This window comes from Spermophilus citellus (assembly GCF_964194105.1).
Source record: "Spermophilus citellus genome assembly, chromosome: 2".
Classification (NCBI taxonomy): domain Eukaryota; kingdom Metazoa; phylum Chordata; class Mammalia; order Rodentia; family Sciuridae; genus Spermophilus; species Spermophilus citellus.
In genome coordinates, this window is record NC_138183.1 from 81,475,362 (window position 1) to 81,499,907 (window position 24,546).

Below are 24,546 nucleotides of genomic sequence, written 5' to 3' on the forward strand. Positions count from 1 at the left end.
ATCTAGGTTGGTTCCACAATTTAGCTATTGTGAAATGTGCTGCAGTAAACATTGATGTGGCTGTGTTTCTGTAGTATGCTGTTTTTAAGCCCTTTGGGTATAAACCAAGGAGTAGGATAGCTGAGTCAAATGATGGTTACATTCCAAGTTTTGCAAGGAATCTCCATACTGCTTTGCATATTGGTTGCACCAGTTTGCAGTCCCACCAGCAATATATGAATGTGCCTTTTTCCCCACATTCTCGCCAACACTTATTGTTGTCTGTATTTTTTTTCCTGTGTTTATATTTTATTTTTTTTACATTTGAATCAGAATTGGTTTTTTTATTTCATTGATTTCAGCTCTGATTTTAATTATTTCTTTCCTTCTACTGCTTTTACTGCTGATTTGTTCTTCTTTTTCTAGCACTTTGTGATGCAATGTGAGATCATTTATTTGTTAACTTTTTCTTCTTTTAAGGAATGAACTCCATGCAATGAATTTTCCCCTTAGTACTGCCTTCATAGTGTCCCAGAGATTTCAATAAGTTGTGGCTGTGTTCTCATTTACCTCTAAGAATTTTTAAATCTTCTCTTTGATGTCTTCTGTAACCCATTATTCATTTAGTAGCATATTGTTCAGTCTCCATGTGATGCAGAAATTTTTATTCTTTATTTTGTCATTGATTTCCAACTTCATTCCATTAAGATTTGGTAAAATGCATGGTAGTATCTCTGCTCCTTTGTATTTGCTAAGAGTTGCCCTGTGGCATAGTATATGGTCTATTTTTGAAAAGGATCCATGTGCTGCTGAGAAGAAAGTGTATCTGCTTGATGCTGGTTGATGTATTCTATATATGTCAGTTAAGTCTAAGTTAAGTCTAATTGTGTTGTTGAGATCTATAGTTTATTTATTCAACTTTTGTTTGGAATATCTGTCCAGTGGTGAGAAAGGTGTGTTAAAGTCACCCGAGATTATTGTGTTGTGGTCAATTTGACTCTTGAACTTGGAAAGAGTTTGTTTGATGAACATAGGTGCGCCATTGTTTGGGGCATATATATTTATGATTGTTATATCTTGTTGGTATATGTTTCCCTTAAGCAGTATGTAATGTCCATCTTTATCCCTTTTGATTAACTTTTGGCTTGAAGTCTGCTTTATTTGATATGAGTATGGAGATCCCCTGCTTGCTTCCTCAGTCCATGTGAGTGATATGATTTTTCCCAACCTTTCACCTTCAGTCTTTGTTTGCCATTTCCTATCAAGTGAGTCTGCTGTAGACAGCATATTGTTGGATCTTTTTTTAATCCAATCTGCTAGCCTATGTCTTTTGATTGGTGAGTTTAAACCATTAACATTTAAAGTTACTATTGAGATATGGTTTGTATTTCCAGCTATATTTGTTTATTTTTGTTATTTAACTTGACTTGTTTTTCCTCTTTGATTGGTTTTTCTTTTAGTGAACCACCTCCATAGTACTGATTAAAATCCCAATGACATTCTTCATAAAAATAGAAAAAGAAATCATGAAATTCTTTTGGAAAAATAAGAGACCCAGAATAGCCAAAGCAATCCTTAGCAAGAAAAGTGAAGCAAGAGGCATCACAATAACAGACCTTAAATTGTACTATAGAGCCATAGTACATAGTAACAAAAATGGCAAGGTATTGGCACCAAAACCTATATGTACACCAGTAGTACAGAATAGAAGACACAAAGACAAACTCACATGAATACAGTTATCTCATACTAGACAAACATGCCATAAACATACATTGGGGAAAAGATAGCTTCTTCAACAAATGGTGCTCAAAAACTGAAAATCCACATGTAGCAAAATGAAATTAAAACCCTATCTCTCACTCTGCACAAAAATCAACTTAAGGGAATCAAAGACTTAGGCACTAGAACAGATCCTGCTCCTAATAGAAGAAAAAGTAGGCCCAAACCTCCACCATGTTGGTTTAGGAACTGACTTTCTTAAGACTCCTAAAGCACAAGAAGTAAAATGAAGAATCACTAAATGGGATGAAATCAAAGTAAAAATCTTTTTCACAGCAAAGGAAACAATCAGTAACATGAAGGGAGCGCCTACAGAATGGGAAAAAATCTTTACCACATGCACCACAGATACAACATTAATCTCCAGCATATATATATATAAAGAACTTAAAACTTAACACCAAAAAAAAAAAAAAAACCTAATCAGTAAATCAGCAAAGGAACTGAACAGGCACTTAACAGAAGAAGAAATACAAATGATCAACAAATATATGAAAAAATGTTCAACTTTTCTAAATTATAGAAATGCAAATCAAACTACACTAAGATTCCATTACACTCCATTCATAATGACAATCATCAAGAATACAAGCCACAATAAATGTTAGCAAGGACAAAGGAAAAAAGGTATACTCGTACATTGCTGGTGGGACTGTGAATTAGTGTGGCAACTATGGAAAGTAGTATAAAGAGTCCTAAGAAAATTTGGAAAGGAACCACCATATGACCCTGTCATCCTACTCCTGGGTTTATACCAAAGAACTCAAAATCAGCTTACTCCAATAATGCAGCTAAATCATTGTTTATAGCTCCTCAATTCAATTATAGAACCAACCTAGTTGCCCTTCAGCAGATGAATAGATAAACTGTGATATATACACAATGGGATATTACTTAGACTTAATGAAGAATGAAATTATGGCATTTTTTGGTAAATGGTTGGAACTGGAGAATATTATGCTAAGTGAAATCAGCCAATCCCACAGAACCAAAGGCTGAATATTTTCTCTGATATGTGGATGCTAATTCACATTAAGGGGTGGGAGGTAGAATAGTGGTATTGTGGACTAAACAGATAGAGGTAATGGGGGTGAAGGGAGGTTATGGGCATAGGAATGATAGTAGAATGAATCAGACATTATTACCCCATGTACATATATGAATACATGACCTGTATAACTTTCCATCATGCACAACCAGAAGAATGAGACGTTATACTCCATTTATGTATGATGTGTCAAAATGCATTCTACTATCATGTATAACTAATTAGAACAAATACAGAAGAAGTAGGTAAATAACTTCTCATTTAATCCTTATTTACCAAAGGGTTTTTTTAAATCATGGTTAATATTGAATTTTATAAAATGTTTTTTTCCCAGATAGATCTTATTTTATTTGCTTAACATCTATTTTGTTTCAAACCTCCATCTTGGATCACTTTGTTTTTGCCATTTGTTAATTCCTTCTCTAGAATATCCTTGTATGATTCTCTTTTGATGATGAACTTTAGTAATTTAGCATGCATCTTTATTTTGTGTCCTCGTCTTCCATGAAGATATTTTTGCTAGGGAAGGAATTTTAGGTTCAGAGTGACTTTCTTTTAGCATATTGGTAATATTTTCCCATTGTCTTCCAATGATGTCGAGTAATCTGATATGGGTTTTTTAAAATTGTATTTAAGGGGATTACCTATAATTTAAATAACTTTATTTAATGTTTTCTAATTCCGATTAGATTTACTCAGGAAAAATATTTTAATATAAAAATAGTCTTGATTATATTTGCATATTCAGATCATAGTGATAGTTTGAAGTTTATAAAAGCAGAAATTCACAAGACATTAGACTTAAGAATTGTTTGTAAACTTCTTATCTCTCAATGTTGTTTTAGTGCTGTTTATTTTACTTTAGAATGTATTATAACATGATGTTTCCTATGCAATAATTTCATTTTAACATTTCCAATTTCTGTGCATTATAACATGAATGTTACTAAATATTAAAATTTCCTATAATCTGAATATTCATTAGCCGGAAATTTATAGCTCTTACTGGAATTTGCTACGTTTATCATGTTATTTAACCTCAGGATCCTGGTTCATCACAATGCTTCTGTAAGTGCTTTCTACCTAATTAGTCCTGTGCTGAATATCAGTGTTTCATTTATAAGAATTTGCAATTGAGATATCAGACATTTTTTATTCTCTTTCAGCTATCAAATGATACTGAAGTAAATTTCCAAGTATTATACAAATATTAATTCAATTGGTTGTCACTAATCCTTTGAAGTAATCATGACTGATTAATTTTCTAAGTATTATAAAAATATTAATTCATTTAGTTTGCCACCCCACTCCACTCTTATGAAATAGGTGAAATTAATATCTTCATTTTGCAAATATGAAATTTAGACTTTGTGTTGGTTGGGACCAAACTCTAATTTTTGTGTGTGTGTGGTTTTCTTTTAGGATATGATGACACCTATAAATTTGGGAAAAAAGACCATTTATTTAGTTTCATTCTTTGAAGGCTTACAGCGCATTATTTTATTCACTGAAGATCCAAGAGTGTTTAAAGTGACATATGAAAGTGAGAAAGCAGAGTTAGCAGAGCAAGAAATTGTGTTGGCATTACAAGATGTTGGAATTTCTCTTGTCAACAATTATACAAAGGAAGAAGTAGCCTATATAGGCATTACAAGGTTAGGTACCTTAAGTTTTGGATAAGTTTAATTAGTTCTTAATTATTACGAAATGATCATAAAAATCTAAAGTGACAATTTTTTTGACTAGTCATCAATACTAAGGTAATTGTAATTTCCAAGTACATTTAAGGGGTTTTTTTGGGGGGGGCTGTGGAATAAAAATGTCAAAATCAAATTTATAAATCCCCTATCATGTTTTTAATCATCCTAGTGCTCTAACAAAGTTAGACTTATTCAGTTATTAAAAGTATATCTTATTGAACAAGTCATAAAATTTTCTGATTTATTTCTTACCATCTATCAGAGAACAAAGTACACTGTATATATAATCCATAAGTAGTTGTTGCAAGACTTAAGACAAGCACATTCTAATTTGACCTTGGCACTTGAAGATCTAGTAAAGAATGCTGTATTTTATTATTTTCCATATAAGGCATCACCATTAAAGCTCTTATCTCCCCTTATGCCCTTATTGTTCCTATTCACAAATTGTTAAATTAAAATTAACACACACACACACACACACACACACACACACACACGTGAGCACCCGCACGCCTATTGTGAGAGCATTTCTTCCAGTCTACTTAACAAGATAATGTAGTTTTAATCCTTTACATGAGTTGAATTCCAAATATTAAAGATATTTATGATACATATTTAAATTTAGTTTCTATGTGAATTATATTTTACCGATTTCTCATTGAATGGAATAAATGTAATTTTAAAGAAATCTTAAAGCTGTTTTCTTTAAAATTTTCATTGTTCTCAAAAACTTAAAGTTTTTCTTATTTAAATAAGAAGTTAAAATACAAATTTTATGGCTATTATAATTATCATGTATTATCTCTCATGCTAAATGATATGGCAAAGATGAAAACATGGTTTTCTAACTTTGTATTTTATTAAGTGAATATAAATGTTGGAAAGAGTAAACAAATTGAATACTTAAAATTAAATAATTTATGTAAGTAGAGTAATTTTAGAGGCTGTTTTTATTGGTGCATACTTATTATACATAATGGTAACTTACAATGTGACATATATTGGAACACGAATATAACATATTTTGATTAGTTTTAGTACCCCAAACTTCCCCCGATAGGGTTTTTTAATTGCCATTAAAGTAAATAAATAAATAAGTATATATGTATATATATAGTGCATTATAGTTGTACATAATACTGGGATTCTCTCTGACATTCATGAATTCATATAATATTGTTTGGGTATATATATTTATTCTGTCGTTAGGTGTTTAAGCATTTTAATTTCTGTGCAATTAGATTTCTTCTATTTATACTGTCTTCTAGATTACTGTTAGATTGTAATTTCCAAGTACATATAAGGATTTTTTTGCCTGTGGGATAAAAATATCAAAAATCAAATTTATAAATACCCTATCATGTTTTTAATCCATCCTAGTGCTCTAATTACTGTTTTATATTTTGTCTCTCCTTAAAACTCCCGTTTTCTCTCAGTTCATTCCCTTGCATCTCACTTCACCAATTGAAGCCAATTAAAAGCAAACTTCCTAGGCCCACCTTATCTCCCAGTATCACAACTTCTTATTTACCAGCATTTGTACCTACATGCTATATCAATATGATTCTCTTGAGTTCCATAAGTATATGTATGTGCTCCCATTTAAACATGTTTCTACTTTTGCACTATATTTCCTATATTGCACATATATTTCACTGTTACTTACTTGACAACAATGATCCACCATCATCTTCTTTCCATCTTAGGTTTACAATTTCTGTCTCTCTACTGGGTTGTTTCTGTCTCTCTACTGGGTTGTTTCTGTCAGTACTGTTACTTCTCTGAACTTAAAAAAAAAAAAAATCTCCTGACCCTACTTTGTTTCTTTCTACTACCCATTTTATTTTTTCTCTTTACAGCCAAACTTCTCAAATCACTATTTCAAAAGAGTTTAATACATTCACTATCTCCAATCTTTTTCATTCTTTTCTTTCTTAACCACTCCAGCAGGATTTGCTATTTAACACAAATTTCTTCTTGATACAGTTTCTTTCATTTGATTTCTAGGATATCTCACCATCATGGGTTTTCTTCCTGTCCCAACATTCTCAGATTCATTTGTTGTTTCCTTGTTTTCTCTCAGTTTCTTACATTGGATGCTTTGAGGCTCTAAGACCTCAATCCTCTTGTCTATTTCATTTTTTCATAATTTCTAATACCAATATATTCACCAACTTTTTGTAGATACACAAATAATATATTTCTTAAGCCAGTCCTCTTTTCCAAATTCTTTACATATATATCTGACTGCCTACATAAAATCTGCTCAGATATCTAAGAGACTTATTTAACTTCATATGTGTAACACCAAACTCTTTAATTTTTTCCTACCAAAACCTGTTTCCCTTGGGAGGTATTCACAACTCCAAGTTGCTCAGGCTGAAGACTTTGTTTGATTCCTCTGTTTCATACCCCATATCTATTTCATGGAGAAGTTCTGTACTAACTTTTCCTTCAATGTATGCATAGCAACTGACCATATTTTATTGCCTGTTATTACCCTCATCCAAGCCAGTACCATTTCTCAGGTGCTTGCTGTATTAACCCTTAATAAGTTTTTCTGCTTGTAGCCTTGATCCTTTTTTCTTCCCCCAACCCATAATGCATTCTCAAAACATAGATTATATTACTAATCTTCTTTTAACCTTTCAGTGTTTCCTCAACTCAGAATAAAACTCAGTCTTTTCAATGTCTTAGAAGGTTCTGCATTATTTGATCTCCCACTGACTGACTTCATCTTTTATTCTTAATGTGTTCCTACCATACTGGCCTTCTTGTTCTTCTTCATTTACTACAGATGTGATATTGCTTTATAATCTTTGTTAATGCTTTGCACTTAAATGAAATATTCTTTTTCTGTATTCTGCTGGATAACTCCCTTACCTCCTTTAAGGTTGATGAAATTTTAGCTTCTCAGTGAGGTCTGTGTTGACCACTCCATTTTAATACCACATCCCCCACCACTTCACATATCCTGAGACTCCAGATTCTCTTTATTTTGCATACTTTTTCTCTTTTGCAAACATTTTTACATATATGTTAAAATTGATTCACTTGTTCACTACTTATTGTCCATTACACCCCAGCTATAATGAATAGGAATGACAGAAATGTTAATTAATTAGTGTTTTTAGATTTGTAATGTGCTTATTTGTAATTAAGGCTAAAATTGTGATTTCACAATTCAGTAAAACTTTTGAAGTTTTACAAAGGTTTTTTAATTTATGTAATAAACCAGTTTAAATGAAAACGATTATAAATTAGTACTATGATTTTCGCTTTCATATGTAAGTTCTGATGTGGTTTGGGAAACAAAGCCCAAGAAGAAGGCAAGATGGAAGACAATGAGTGTAAAGCATACTGAGAAGCTGGAAAAAGAATTTAAGGAATATACAGAATCTTCACCCTTAGAAGACAAGGTTATTGAGTTGGACACTAATATTCTGGTAAATTCTTTTAATCATTAATGTGAATTTCTAATTTTTCTCTATTGTAGTTTGAATTGCTAATGAATTTTAAGGAAAGTCTGGCTTCCTTACAAAACAAATTGAATATAGTTAATCCTAACATACCTAACTCATACAAAATATTTTAAAGGGATGGTTATGTGTATTAAGAAATCAAACTTTCTGGCTGGGGTTGTAGATCAGTGGTAGAGCGCTTACCTAGCACATGAGAGGCACTGGGTTTGATCCCCATCACCACATAAAAATAAATAAACAAAATAAATGTATTGAGTCCATTTTCAACTAAAAATGTTATTTTTTAAAACACTTCCTCTTAAAGATACTTTCTTTAGTTAATGAGAAGTTAAAAATGGTTTTTTATTTTATTCTTAAATTTATTTTCTTTCATTACTTGATTTTTATTATGTAAATTTTATTAATGTAAAAATTGATACAGCTAACCTATAAGGATTATAAAAGTATGTACAATTTAAGAATATGAGGTAAAAGATCTCAGTCTAACCCTAGTCAAATATTTAGCCTACTCTTTAAATTAGTATTACCCTAAAAGTTTTATGATATAAATTTTCAATCTTAATCATTTATGGAAAAGAGACATTTCATGTTGGTTTTCTTTTTGTGGGGGGATTGGTTATTTTTCAGGTTCGATTCACACCTAGTGGGATTAACATGAAAATTTTGCAACCACATGTACAAGCTATTCGAAGAAACTATCTTCCAGCATTAAAAGTGGAATATAGCACATCTGCACATCAATCATCATTTAGAATTCAGATTTACAGAATACAGGTAAGTCTTACTGAAAATACTGGCAAAACATAATTCAAAACCCTATTTATTCCCCTGGTCTATATTGTCTTTTAGAAAACCCAAAGAAAAAGGCAAGATGGAGTCAGTATAAAACACACCAAGAAGCTGGAGAAAATTGAATCTTCACTTCACTTCCTACTTCAATTTCAATATTTGACTGACTTTTTGATTCCCTCTATTTCTTAAAGCCTACTGTTGTAGTCAGGTTGTATTATTTATATACTATGTATTGACCTCTTTTTTGTTTTCTTAGATTCAAAACCAGATTCCTGGTGCTATTTTTCCATTCGTGTTTTATCCTATTAAACCTCCAAAGTCTGTCACGTTGGACTCAGGTTTGTTTTTACTTTTAGATTACCATAAAAACAGTTGTTCTAGCTATTAGGTTCATTTTACTATAAAAATATGAAATAAAACCTACTGTAGGATCACTGAAAAATTATACTGCTTAAAAAGGAACAGCAGAGAGTATTCAGCTGACTTCAGTGAAACTCAAGTTAATGCTAAAAATAAAAGATTAATTGTAAATGTATATTTAAAATTTTAAAAATATTAATTAGCACATCAGATTACTAATCTATAAATCTGAGATTTAAAAACTATTAGATCATTTGAATAAATAATGAGTAAATTCAAATTCAGAGTGTTTTCTAATAAGAAACTTTTGTGATGAGAATAACTGACACCGTTTCTTCCACTTTTTCTTCTCCTTTACCTTTCTTACCTATCCTTGTTCCCCCACTTTCTCTTTGCTCCTTTCCACCCTACTTCACTTGCCTCTGTTATGGGTTTCCCATTCCAAACCACAGGCTCTAAAAAAAAAAAAAAAAAAAAAAAGCCTGAAAGCTTTTTTTCTTTTAGTTGTAAATGACACAATACCTTTTTTTTTTTTTAAGTTGTTCATAGACCTTTATTTATTTATTTATATGCAGTGCTGAGAATTGAACCCATTGCCCCACACATGCCAGGCAAATGCACTACCGCTGAGCCACAATCCCAGCCTCAATATTTTTATTTTATTTATTTTCATTTTTATGTGATGCTGAGGATTGAACCCAGTGCCTCACATGTGCCAGGCAAGTGCTCTATTACTGAGCCACAACCCCAGCCCCTTTGAAAACTGTTAACTACTATACATGCCCCCCCACTGAGAGACCTTGGGCAAGTCTTCAGAATCTATTTTCATAGTTTTTGTCATGATTCTAATGCATACTTCCAGTTTAAAATACTAATTTTTAGAATTAATTATTTTTAGAGTAAATTTAGATAATCACAGTCCTAGAGTCTGAAATTAAGACCATAAGGAAATTTGCAAATATCAGTAATTTTAATTGATACTCATGATTTAGTAAATGATTTAATTTTCCATTATAATTATATTAAATTGGAAGAAAATGCTTATGTTTGCCTTGAAGGATCAAGAGAGTAATCATGTTTATAACCTTGACAGCACCAAAACCCTTCACAGATGTCAGTATTGTCATGAGATCTGCAGGACATTCGCAGATATCACGTATTAAGTAAGTGTCGTCATATATTTCTTACATGTTCATTTAATATTTTGGTTGAAGAATATGAATTATCTGCACTCTATAAAAATAAATTTCAGATAAGTCAAAGATTTAAATGTAAAATATTAGATAATAAGGATCAAAGAAAATATCTTAATTATATTATAATCTTGGAAATTCAAAAGGCTCTGGATGAAGTACTTCAAATTTTAACAATAATTGTTTCTAGATCTGGGTATTTTATTATTTTCTTTTTTGTATATTTGTTTTTTCTTTTTCCTAAGTTGTCTAAAATGACTGTAGATTGTTTTAGAAACAAGAACAAAATAATATTTATGTTTCACTCACTACACATTCAAAAAATGGGACATAGGCAAAAATTTAAGTCTGTTCCTCCCAATTATCTCTGAGACAAACTCTCTTTATTCCCTTGCTTTTTAAAATGTAGTTTATTGTATATGTGTACCTATTATTATGCTTTTTTAAAAAATTTATATTTTTAGCTGTAGATGGACACAATATATTTATTTATTTATTTTTATGTGATGCTGAGGATCAAACCCAGTGCCTCACATGTGTGAGGCAAGTGCTGTACCACTGAACCACAGCCCCACCCCTCTTTTTAATTTTTTATTTTTAAAAATTTGAGTTTACTTATCCATTTCCTCTCTATAGCCATTTTTATATTTTGGGTTTGTAGCTGTTATAAACAGTATTGCCTTGATTTATTTTTTATTCACTCATTTAAGAAGTCCTAAATTTCAAAGTTCTAATATTTATCTGATACTTTTTTTCCTCAATGCAATTAATTGATTTTATGAAATGTTTTCTGCTTTATAATTTAGGTATTTCAAAGTGTTGATTCAAGAAATGGATCTCAGGTTAGATCTTGGTTTCGTATATGCTCTAGCAGACCTCATGACAGAAGCTGAGGTGACTGGAAAAACAGAGGTAAGACTTAAAATAATAGAATTTATGGGATGGGCTAAGGAAAGAGGGGGATTAAAAAATATAAATTCTTACAGATATTAAAATGGCTTTTGTGTTCTTCTTTAAAATATAATTTTAAGCCAGGTATGGTTGTGCATGCCTGTAATCCTAGTGGCTAGGGAGGCTAAGACAGAAAATTCAAAAGTTTGAAGCCAGCCTCAGCAGTTTAGCAAGGCTCTAAGCAATTAGCAAAGCCTTGTCTCTAAATAAAATATAAAAAGGTCTGGGGATGTGGCTCAATGGTTAAGCACCCTTGAGTTCAGTCTCTGGTACCAAAAATAAAAATAAATAAATAAATAAGATATAATTTAAATCCTTATTTAATTGTGGTGGGTATATTGGGGAAAATCATATTTTTAGATGTTAGCAAGACAAAGGAAAAGTTTTAGTCTAAATGGTAGAAGAAAGAAGGTAATCAGTCACAGTCACATCACTTTTTTCCTTTTATTTTTGTGGGTTAATTTTGCTTTGTTTTTGTTTGGATTGATAATTTAGAAATTTGGGGTACAACCAGGATATTTGATGAAAAAAGGGATAAGTCAAATTGAAAGGTTTCATTTTCTTGGTGACTATTTGAAAGACTTTAATATCACAGTGATAAGCTAGATGAAATATAGGCTCTTTAATTACCTTCCCACATAGAAAGACTTCTTAAGATAAAGACAAACTTCATGGCAGATACATTTTTTCCCCTTAAAACAGCTTTTTGAGATATATTTCACATACTATGCAATTCACCCTTTAAAAATATAAAACTTGGGGGTTTTAAATTTATTCACAAAGTTGTATGACATCACCACTAATTCCAGAACATTTTTATCACACCCAGAAGAAATGCCTTAGTTCTGTGTAACTGCTATTCTACTTTTTGCCTCTTCAGAAAGGTTTTCTATTCTGAACATTTTATATCTGTGAAATCATATAATACATTGTCTTTGGTGAAGTGTTTCTTTCACTTAGCACAATGTTTCTAAGTTCATCTATGTTGTAGCATTAGTATTTTATTCCTTTTATGGTCAAATAATATTCCATTACATGAATATGCCATGTTTCCATTATCAGGTAATGGAAATTTGGGTTTTTAGCACATTTTGTCTGTTACAGATAGTATTACGAATATTTGTTTATAAGGTTTTATATAGACATATGTTTTTATTTCTCTGGATTAAATGTATACCTAGAAGTGAAATTGCCAGGTCACATGATATCTATGTTCAATTATTTGAGAACTACCAGTTTCCTATAGTTTCTCCACCATTTGTCATTTTTACCAGAGTATAAGAGGGTTCTGTTTTCTCCATACTCTCTCCAACACTTATTATTCTCTGTGTTTATTTTATTGTAGCTATTCTAGTGGGGTGTATAATAGTTTCTTATTGAGGTTTTGATTTGAAATTACCTATGATTAATAATGTTGAAAATCTTTACATTTGCTAATTAATAATTTTTATATATTTCATGGAGAAATGTCCATTCAGATGCCTTTGCCTAATATTTGTATTTTTTCTTCTTATTAAGGAATTATAAAAAGTTCTTCATATATTCTGGATACATTCTGGATACTAATCTCTTATCAGAGATAGGTTTCTTAAATATTTTCTCATGTTTTATTTATTTTATTTTTTATTTATTTTTATGTGGTGCTAAGGATCGAACCCAGTGCCTTACAATGCTAGACGAGCGCTCCACCACTGAGCTACAACCCCAACCCCATATTCTTTATTTTATTGTTCATGCTTTTGGTGTCATTTCTAAGAATCCTTTGCCAAATCTCAGGTCATAAATATTTAGCATTATGTTTTAAAACTTTTAAATTTTTACATCTTAAAATTTGGTCTTTGATCCATTTTGAGTTCAGTTTTGCATATAAGGGTCTAAGCTATTCTTTTGCATATGACTATCCAAGTGACTCAGTGTGATTTCTTGAAAAGATATTTATTCCTCTGTTGAATAATCTTAGCACTTTTGTCAAAAACCAATTGACCATAGGAACATATTTTTATTCCATTGTTCTGTTTGTCCTTGTTACCAGACAATACTATCTTATCATTGCTTTGTAATTAGTTTTGAAACTAAGAAATGGGTGTTTCTACTTTTTCTTCTTTTCCAAGATTGTTTTGGCTATCCTGAATCTTGGAATTCCATATAAATTTTTAGCTCCTCAAGTCCTTCAAAAAAATTCAGATGGGTTTCTGATAGGTATTGCATTGAATCTATAGATTGACAGAATTAATAGTTTTAAGACTTCTGCTGCTTTAACATGAGATGGTTTTCCATTTTATAGATCTTTCATTTCTTTTAACAATGTTTTACAGTTTTCAGAGTATAGGTTTTCTACTTGTTAAACTTTGGCAGGTAAAGGGACCTGGGGATTGAACCCAGGCATACTCTATCACTGAGGTACACAACCCAACCCTTTTTATTTTTTGATTTTGAGATAGGGTCTTGCTAAATTGCTGAGGTCTTACTAAGTTGCTGAGTCTGCCCTGCAATGCAGTCCTCCTGCCTCAGCTTTCCAAGTAATTGGGATCACAGGCTTTTCACACCACACCCAGCTACTTATATTAAATTTATTCCTCAGCATTATATTCTTTCTTCAGTATTATGCATGAAGCTGCTTGTTTTCCTAATTACATTTTTTCATTGGTAATTGCTAGTATATTGAAATAAAATTGATTTTCACATGTATTATTTTCTACAATGTAGCTGAATTATTTTGTTAGCTATGATTGTTTTTATCATACATTTTAATATGAGGTTATATCATCTAAGAAAAGAGGTAGATCAACTACTTCCTTTCTGATATGAGAAGTTTTTTTGATTACTTTTTCTTCCCTAATTGCCCTAGTACTAACTAGTGAATTGCTGAAGTGAGAGCAGCAATCCTTTTGTTATTTCTAATATTAGTGGGAAAGGTTTCAGTCTTTTACCCTTAAGTATGATGTTGACTGAGTTTTTTCTAGACATTGATTGTCTGTGTTATACATACATTTACATGTCATTATTCTTATAATACATATGTAAATAGCTAGATTAAGTTTATTAATATTTTATTGAGGATTTTTATATTCACATTCATAAGAGATATTCATCTGTGGTTTCTTATGATGTCTTTGTTTGGTTTTGGTGTCAAGAGTAGTAATGACTTCATAAATTGAGAATTGTTCCTCCTCTATTTTTTTGCTGGGGGGAGAAGTTTGTGAAAAATTAGTAGTTTTTAAAATGTTTAGTACAATTCAGCAATGAAGCCATCTGAGCCCACATTTTTTTGTGTACTTTTTAAAATTAAAATTTAATAATCCTTCATTTATTGTAGATCTATTTAGATGGTATATTTCTTTTGGGGTCACTTCCATCAGTTTGCATACTTCTAAGAATTTTGTCTCTTTTATCTAAGTTTTCTAATGTATTGGTATAAAATTATTGACAGCATTTTTTTAAATTAGTTGCTCATGACAATACAACAGCAATTTTTTATAATCCATTTTTTTTAAGGTCAGAGTGGCTGGGATTACAGGCGTGTGCCACTGTGCCTGACTCAGTCTTACTTTTTTTTACATCCATTCTGATAATTTCTGCTTGTCAATTGAATTGTTTGATTCATTCACATTTTGTTACTAATATAATTGGATTTAGCCTACATTTTATTTTTTTGTTTTCTATGTGTTCATCATTTTTGTTCCTTTCTGCCTTCTTTACTGCTCTTTGTATTAAAAGAACATTTTCTTATGAAGTGTTTAAATTTCTTTAGTAATGTGCTTATCATAACTTTGAGTTTTTTTAAGTGATTGCTCCACAACTTAAAATATACATCTCATCAAAGCAATTTCTGATTTATATAAGTGGTATTCCATATTTCCCTGAGACACTGTTAATTTTTCTTCACCCCTTTTTTTATTGCATAATTTCTACAAATTTATCTTCAAGTTCCTGGGCTACTTCTCAACACATAGAAGTAACTTATGTCTTTGTGTTTGGAAGAGAAGTATTGGTGATTATCAAAAATGAAAATATAATCACTTCATGCAAAATTATTTTCACTCCTTCTCCTTTTTTGCATAACTATTGTTATAGTAAAAACTTTAGAAATTATTCTGTAATATTATCTAATTGACATGCCATGATTAAATTTTACTCACTGTTGAAAAACTGTCTTTTTACATTTGATCATATATATCATGATCCAAAATTGGTCCACAGGCTGCTTTGATTAATATATTTAAATATGTTTAATGCATTGCGTCTTTTTGAAACCACTTATTGTTGAAGAAACTCATCCATTCATTCTCTAAAATTCTTCACATTTTGGATTTATCCATTTCTGTTTTTGCATTATCATTTAGTAAATTATTCTTTTTATATGTTTTCTTTAAAATAGTAGTTGGATTTTTTTGCTCGATTTATCCTGGTTCTACTTTGATGCTTTAGCAATAGGTTTATTATGTGAACTTAAGCATGAGTTCATGAGTTTCTTTTTTCATTTTATTTTTTAATTTGTTCTTATTAGTTATGCATGACAGTAGAATGCATTTTGGCACATTGTGTACAAATGGAGCACAACTTCCCCTTCCTCTGGCTGAACGTTGTGCAGAGTCACACCTATAGTATAATCGTACAACTATATAGGATAATAATATTTATCTCATTCCACCATCCTTTTCATTCCCACCCCCCTTCCCCTTCTCTCATTCCCCCTGAACAATCCAAAGTTCCTTTATTCTCTCCCACTTCCTCCCCCCTTTATGGATTAGCATTCGTTTCTCAGAAAACATTCAGCCTTTGGTTTTTTGGGTTTGGCTTATTTTACCTAGCATAATATTCTCCAGCTCCATCCATTTACCTGCACATGCCATAATTTTGTTATTCTTTAAGGCTGAGTAATAGTCCATTGTGTATATGTACTACATTTTCTTTATCCATTCATCTGTTAAAGGGCATCTAGGTTGCTTCCATAGTTTAGCTATTGTAAATTGATCAGTTCCTTCTTTTCAAAATTATATTAACTGGCCTCTGTAGATTGCAGTAAAGCAGGTACCAACATTCTATAAGTGTAACCATTATGATTGTGTTTAAAGAAACAAATATGCCCCAGAGTAGGTTGATGAAATGGATTAGTGGCCTTTTGAAAGAAGATCTGTAGTCACTTGAAGAAAATCTTGGTGTCTCTAATGATTTAATGAATGAAAACAAAAGATATGCTTACCAGCTTGTGATCAGACAGAACTTTTCTAACTATAAAAATTTTAGTTTCTCTTCTGAGGCAGTAACCTCTAATCATGAGTACTCTTGAGTAGGTATTATAGAGGAGCTTTCTTAGATATGTGAGCTATTAGTTTAAATCTCCTACAGGCAGATTTTTTCAGTTTTAAATACTTTATGTTCCTTTTGTAGCTTGAACTTTTTCATAAAGATAAAGAAGCTTTTGAAGAAGAATATGAGACAGTTTCATTGGTAGATCAATCACAAGTCAGTCTCTATGAATATTTTCATATATCTCCTATCAAGGTAGGGAAAAACAAATTATTTTTATTGTCCTTGATAATCTAGGTAATAACAAATAGATTTGATCTTTTAGGAGTGATATAGCATTTAAATTATATTCTTTAATAGTATAGAAATTCTCTATTATGATAATTACAGATATAAATAAGTAACAAAGAAGTTATGTGGAAATAATAGTGGAATCACCCTACAGCATGTGTTTGTATTTTGACCTAACATTATTTTACTTTAATTTTCTGTTAAGCTATTAGCTGGCAATTTTAAATTTTCATATATTGTGTATTAGTTTTGAATTATTTTACAAATTATACTTGATTTTAAAATTGGACAATGAATTAAAGTAAATCTAAGTTAGATTTTAACAAAAAAAATGCTTTGAGTTACAGAATACTTTAAAATCATTTCACATATATATGCACATATATGCAGTACAATACAATTGTACTTTTTAACTGGTTTCATCATACTAACACAATTCTTATAGTTGAAATGTACACATTTAGATATATTTGAGTTATTCTCAACAGCTTTAGCTTCTAGATTATTAATGTTATTAACAAATGTTAAAAATAAATATTTTCCTAAGCTTGTCAAAAGAATAGGATTAAAGTAAATATCATATAATTTTAAATTGTTGAATTTAAATAGAGCTATGTTGGATTTTAAGTTTCTTTAAAATTTCTACTTAATTTTGGCATAATCCAGGTAACTTTAAAATGTTATTTATGGTGTAATAAACTTAAAATTAAGCTGATTTTTAAAAATTAAAATTGTCAGTATGAAGAAAGTACTCTTAAATATGTATCTCTTTGTCTCTAGCTGCATTTAAGTGTTTCACTGAGTTCGGGTAGAGAAGAAGCTAAAGATTCAGAGCATCATGGAGGACTGATCCCAGTTCATTCTTTAAATCTTTTGCTAAAGAGTATTGGTGCCACCCTTACAGATGTACAAGATGTAGTTTTTAAGTATGTTCAATATTCAGATTTGTATATTGATGAATAATTCCTTTTTATTTACCTAAAAATTTTTGTAAATGAGAAAGTATGTATAGTATGTAGTAGATAATGGGGGAAAGGCGGTTTTGTGTTTAAGTGGAATGCAATCAAACTAACATCAAGCATTTTATCTGCTCCTAACTACTAAATCAAAGAATAATTATTAAATAATTTTCTTAAGAAAAATTGACGTAAGCCATGCAATTTTGTATACTTTAAAATGTCTGGCCTTGGAAATATTTCGAAGAAGACATGGTTGCCCGGAGATATTGTGCTTGAAGTCTCAATTAGGACAGAATGAATGCAATAATAGGGAAAAAAAGGGGGATCAATTTAAACAGGTGGTCAAGAATTTATATTTGAATGTAAGCTCTTTATTAAGTCATCTGACCAAAGACTCAAAAACTCTATTTTTAGAAAAAAAGAATGAACTTTGCAGGTAGCATGTGTAACTGGTGAATAAGGTCAGTATTGAAAATAAGTGTAATAAGAGGTAACTCTGAACCTAGGTGAAGTTAGGTAACAGTTAAATAAAGAATGTACATTTAAAGGCAGCAGAATAGGATGAAATATCTAATCTTTTTGCTCTCATATTCAACACTATGAAGCATAGAGCTTCACAATTAGTGGATTAGTCATATTTTGTGAATGTATTATAAGTAGACTGATTTTGATTCCTCACCTGTCAGCCCATTAAGAAAGACCAGCAGCAGTTGAACTGCAGCCATCCTTAAGCAGCCATTTACCCCAACATGTTGGTCATTTTCTGGGAGTGCCATGATAGGACAGAACTAGGAAACAGTTTTAGTGGTCCATAAATGGGATCCAGAAGGTCTGTGAATCCCCTAAATTATAGGAAAATTTGCCTACTGGTGACTTCCAGAGTGTAAGATCTATAGATTTCATCAGTTTCTTAAAACTTTCTTTGGCTATGAAATGCAGAGATGTACATGGGAAAATATATTAGGAAAGATTTGGGTAAAAATTCTAAAGAAAATAAAACTGTATCAATATTTAAAATATTCTCTTTCCATGCATATGCACGTATGTATATGTGTGTGTGTCTACGTATATTTATATTTTTTTCAGGCTTGCCTTTTTTGAACTCAACTATCAGTTCCATACAACATCTGAACTACAGTCTGAAGTAATAAAACACTATTCAAAACAGGTTTGTCTGAGATTATTTTACAAAGGGACAGAATGATATACTCTAGTAAAACCTTCTGTATCTGTTCATTGATGTATACCATAAATTTGTCAAGGAAGTAAATGGCCATTTTCAAACTTTCAAAAATTTTTTTCCTTCCAGAATTATAGTAAGAAATATGAACTAACCCCCATTTGGTTTTTTTGGTCCTTGTATTTTTCAGCTACTGTCAGAAATTCTTTTCTGTATCAGTGTAGTTTAGAAGTAAAATTTTTTATTAAAAAATGTTTTATTAAGCATAATAATTTTATAGTATATTGGGTTTCATTGTAGCATATACATATATGCACATAACTGAGTTAATTTCACTGACCAGTACCTCTCCTTTCCCTACCCTGTGATCTTCTTCTTACTCTACCTCCTATTTCCATGAGATTCTTTGCTTTCTCCCTTTTCTTTCTCTCTAGCTACAACATATGAGAGAAAACATGACTCTTGACTTTCTGAGTCTGACTTATTTCACTTAACATGATGCTCTCTCCATTTCTACCCATTTTCCTGCAAATGACATAAATTTTTCTTCATTAAATGAAATGTCAGCTATGTAATTCATTATATTTATTAGTAACTGGTGAATACAAGGTGTTTTTAATATAAAATTGTTAAATTAGATAGATGTTATTTTAATAGTTTTTTCCACCTCTGGAAAGATTTCTATATTTTCTGATATAACTTAGCATCTGAATTACCTATGGTATAGTGAAAAGATCACTGGGCATGACTCGAGATTTATTTGGGTTTGGATCCCACTTTTGCCATATACTTACTTTGTGACCCTGGGCATCATTTGACTCAATCTATAAAATGGTGCTGGTAATAACAACTGAAGACATGGTTGCCCGGAGATATTGTGCTTGAAGTCTCAATTAGGACAGAATGAATGCAATAATAGGGAAAAAAAAGGGGGATCAATTTAAACAGGTGGTCAAGAATTTATATTTGAATGTAAGCTCTTTATTAAGTCATCTGACCAAAGACTCAAAAACTCTATTTTTAGAAAAAAAGAATGAACTTTGCAGGTAGCATGTGTAACTGGTGAATAAGGTCAGTATTGAAAATAAGTGTAATAAGAGGTAACTCTGAACCTAGGTGAAGTTAGGTAACAGTTAAATAAAGAATGTACATTCTTTAAAGTGAAAGTATTTTAAATATTCTAGAGCTTTATGTAAATATATTATCTCATTAGTGTAATACTGAATTGCTTTTTAAAAACAGAATAATGATGAATGGGTGATATAAAGTAAGAGTTGAAATTGGTAGTGAAGATGTTATCTTCAGAAAACTGGATATGTATACTAAGTAATTTTTAAGAGAATTAGGTCTAATGATCTGAATTGATTAATGTTCATATTTCATTTTTAGGCCATTAAGCCAGATGTATGTACTAATTCTTGGACTTGATGTTTTGGGAAATCCTTTTGGCTTAATTAGAGAATTTTCAGAAGGTGTGGAAGCATTTTTTTATGAACCTTACCAGGTAAAACATTTACACTTATATTGTGGAACGTATCAAGTTACTTTTGAATAGATAATGCATTTCTTTTGCTAACTTGAGCTGTTGGAGTAAATAGATTTGTGGAGACACACAAAATGATAATTTGCAGCAAACATTCTTAAGGTTTGAGGAGGTTGGAAGAAAGTTTCTACTTTTTTACTCAAAATATTTAACTTCTGATTTTATTAGAAATACTGGATTTTAAGTGTTTTTTTGAAATATAAAAGATTGATACAATTCAAAGTGTAACAGAAGGAAGGTCACCATGTTTGACAAATCTTGCTTTGCAAAGAACTGTAGAACTATAAAAATAACCATACAAGCTAACATTTTGCAAAGTAGTCTTAATAACCAGTGGGAAAAATTATGATTGTTTAGATCCCTGAAGACTTTGTCAAAACATTCAGAACTTTCCTGCTTTCACTTATAAGATGTATACCCTATAGGGTAACAAAAAATGAAGTAAAACTAATATATATTTCATATAATTAAAACATTAGAAACATTAAGAATTTTAAAGTGTTTTATTTCTTTTCTAAAAAACTTACGAGTAGTTTGAAGTGTGCTTGCTTTGTTTTCATCATATAATTTACAAAACACAGCGAGCATCTTTTCCAAATTTTGGTGAATTGTCAAACTCTTTTCTAAGTTTGGAACAGCTTCCAACAATATATTCTTTACATGTTAAATGTCATGAAATTTTCCCTGAAAATTCTTTCAGTGTTACATTTTTGCTGGCAGCACGTCTTTATTCTTTTCCTCACTACCACTTTCCTCATTTCTATCAATAAGCTCACTTTTAAAAGTAAATATGACCTTTTTTTTTTCTTTAATTCTTTTGTCACTTCAGGGGGCTATCCAGGGTCCTGAAGAGTTTGTGGAAGGAATGGCACTAGGACTTAGAGCACTAGTTGGTGGAGCTGTCGGTAAGAAATAGAATGCTATGTTTTATTGTACTGAAAAGTAATGATATATTGTTTTTACTAAAAATATTACAACTTCTGTTAGGTGGATTAGCTGGCGCTGCCTCCAAAATCACCAGTGCTATGGCTAAAGGAGTAGCAGCTATGACTATGGATGAAGACTACCAGCAGAAGAGAAGAGAAGCAATGAATAAGCAACCAGCTGGGCTTAGAGAAGGCATTACTCGTGGAGGAAAAGGCTTAGTTTCTGTAAGAAATTTCACAGGGTTGTGAACATTTTAGGAAATACCTATTGAATCCACATTCTATGAATAAAAAAAATAGTCTTATAACTCTCGCTGCTTAAATTATTATTTGGATATTTTAAGAGTAGTGAGTGATGACATATAGAATATATTTGTAGCCTCCAAAAACATTGTTTCAATAAAGTACTTAAGAAATTTGTTAATTCTTAATGGTATATATCAATGAATAATTCTGTTTTTTTTTTGTTGTTGTTTAAGCCATACTTAGTTCTTCAGAGCATCATATAAATGTATTGTAAACTTTCAATTGTGTTTTCCCTCCAGGGTTTTGTGAGTGGCATTACAGGAATTGTTACAAAACCAATCAAAGGTAAGGATATTGTTGCTTTTGGTTATATATATATCAAAGTCTTTAACAAATTGCTTATTTTTATTCTTGGTCCGATTGTTTGAATCTTTATTATTTTTTTCTTTCTAGGAGCTCAAAAAGAAGGAGCAGCTGGTTTCTTTAAAGGTGTTGGGAAAGGTTTAGTTGGAGCAGTGACCAGACCAACTGGAGGCATCATAGACATGGCTAGCAGTACATTTCAGGGAATTAAAAGGTAAATAATTCTCTTTGAGATAAAATGTATAAGCCATGAGAAATGAAATATACCTGTTGTTTGGCTTTGCACATTTAGTTGTGAACACTATAATATGGCAGATTACATATGACTTCCAAATTCGTTTTGATTCTTTTTAAGTTGTTGTGATGTCATTTCAAATTTATATAGTTCTCCTTTACTTGTCATTCATTCCTAGAAGCCGTTCCCAAGAATGGTTTAGCAAGTAGAAGCTTTTTAGTTACCTTAATTGAAATATATTAATGTAATGCTATGTGTCAGTTTTGAAATTAGTAAATATAATATTCTGTATTCTATTTTGAGAGGTAAAAAATGGCATTTTATATTCGATTCAAACTCATTTTATCCTCATCCTTCCTTTATGATCTTATTTTGTTATAAAACTGTTAAATTCATACCCTCTCTTCCTCTTCCTGTGTGTCTTTGTTTTTATAATAATTTAGAATTAAGATGGGGAAGAGGCTAAGTTTCCTTTACCTTTAACTTCAGTTTACTATAACTGGAGTCACATTCATTAGAAACTCAAATGGCAGTGAAACATAAGGAATTCAAAACATCTATGCACACATCTGCCCAGAGCTGCTAGACTTACCAGTCATTTAGCTAAAACCTGTATTTCTGTATTCTGCTACATTACTTTTAAAAATCAAAGGCAAAAACAGAGCATTTTTAGAAAAAAGAAAGAAGACTGAAACTATCAAAGGTGTACTTACGAAAAAAGACTTTGAAACCAAAAGGAAGAATCAAAGGTGAAAATATAAATTAGTGGAGAAATCTAATTGGCCTATATAAAAAAGCAAAATTGGATCCCAATTAATATAAAATAATAAAATGGAATTTGGAAAGGGAATGATAGGCATCAAGCATTCTGTTGCTTTATTATTTGTGAAGAGTATATATGTATTAATTTTACATGAAATAGACTCTAAAGCAGAAAAAGCTTTTTTTGAATAAATAAGGCAATTTCTAATAATCAAAAGAATAATAAGCCACAAAGTTAAGAATAATCTTCAACTTGTATTCACTTCACAAATTCGCTCAATTTTTATAAAGCAGGTTTTATAATTTTGATAAAATTATAAAGCCTTCCTATATATAATATTTATGAAAGAATTTAATATTTCTCTCAATTTTGGCAGATGAGAAAGACAAGAGTAAGTAAATAGATCATATAAACATAGTTAATAAGCTATTTAATACAAGGTAAATTTTTTTGTATTTCTGTAATATATAGTTATCATATCTGTTCCAGTTACTTAAAGAACTACCAGTGAATGTAATTGAAAATGTTTCTGTCTTGATACAGCTTACAAAAATAAGTAGCTGGTAAATATAAGCTAAATGGTGAAAAACACTGTGAAGAAAAAGTAGATCAAGGATAAGAACCAGCCAGGCATGGTGGTGTACACCTGTAATTCTAACAACATAGGAAGCTGAAGCAGGAGGATCACAAGTTCAAAGCCAGCCTCAACAACTTACTGAGGTCCATCTCAAAATAAAAAAATATATGTAAAGGACTTGGATTGTAGCTTAGTGGTTAAATACTCCTGGGTTCAATCCCCAGTACAAAAAAAAAAAAAAAAAAGACAAAATGGGAGAACCAAAATGATAGTGATGAAAAGTTGCTGTTTTATAAATACAATATTCAGGGTCAGTTCACTTCAGTGATTGTATTTGAGGAGAGACCTGAAAGAAGTAAGAGTCATGTGAGAATCCAGGCAGAAAGAAAAACAAGTAAAAAGTCCTAATGAAGGAGTATGCTTGGCCTATATGAGACAGCAGGACTAGTAAGCCCAAAAACGTTGGGAGATGTTATCAGGAAAAATGAGTAGGGACTCATCACACAGAGCTTGGCAAGCCAGTGTAAGGACTTAGAGTTTTTAAGAAAGAAGCGAAGTCCTTGGAAGGTTTTGAACCCAGAGGAATGATGTGGGTGGCAAAGGGGTCAAACAGTAGAGCACTTAAAAGGGCTCTGCACTAATTCAGAGAGAGATGATATGATTTGACCATTATAGTGTTAGAGATCGTAAGAGGAGGTCATGTTATGAGTGTATTTTGAAGGTAGTATTAATAGGATTAATTGATTAATTGGATATGAGATATGAAAGGAAAATCATCAAGGATAATTATGAGGTTTTTTTGTATGAACTCACTAGAACAATGGTTTATCGTTACTTTTAGGTAAAGAGGAGTTCAAGGGTTTATTTTAAATATATTAAGCTTAAATTACCACTTAGACATCCAGATGGAGACCCAAATAGTT

At 31.0% G+C, this 24,546-nt stretch overlaps 1 protein-coding gene across 1 annotated transcript in view; it reads left to right on the plus strand.

Moving 5' to 3' along the window:
- Positions 1-24,546, plus strand: part of LOC308641541 (intermembrane lipid transfer protein VPS13A-like) — a gene marked incomplete at its 5' end in the record, with an annotated part of 147,541 nt that overhangs the window by 75,679 nt on the left and 47,316 nt on the right. The window contains 15 exon segments of the mRNA XM_081280216.1: positions 4,232-4,464; positions 7,805-7,958; positions 8,622-8,768; positions 9,043-9,124; positions 10,240-10,309; positions 11,146-11,251; positions 16,682-16,795; positions 17,612-17,757; positions 18,877-18,958; positions 20,360-20,368; positions 20,370-20,474; positions 21,343-21,418; positions 21,501-21,664; positions 21,985-22,030; positions 22,139-22,262. Of these exon segments, the coding sequence (XP_081136342.1) occupies positions 4,232-4,464; positions 7,805-7,958; positions 8,622-8,768; positions 9,043-9,124; positions 10,240-10,309; positions 11,146-11,251; positions 16,682-16,795; positions 17,612-17,757; positions 18,877-18,958; positions 20,360-20,368; positions 20,370-20,474; positions 21,343-21,418; positions 21,501-21,664; positions 21,985-22,030; positions 22,139-22,262 (1,658 nt within the window).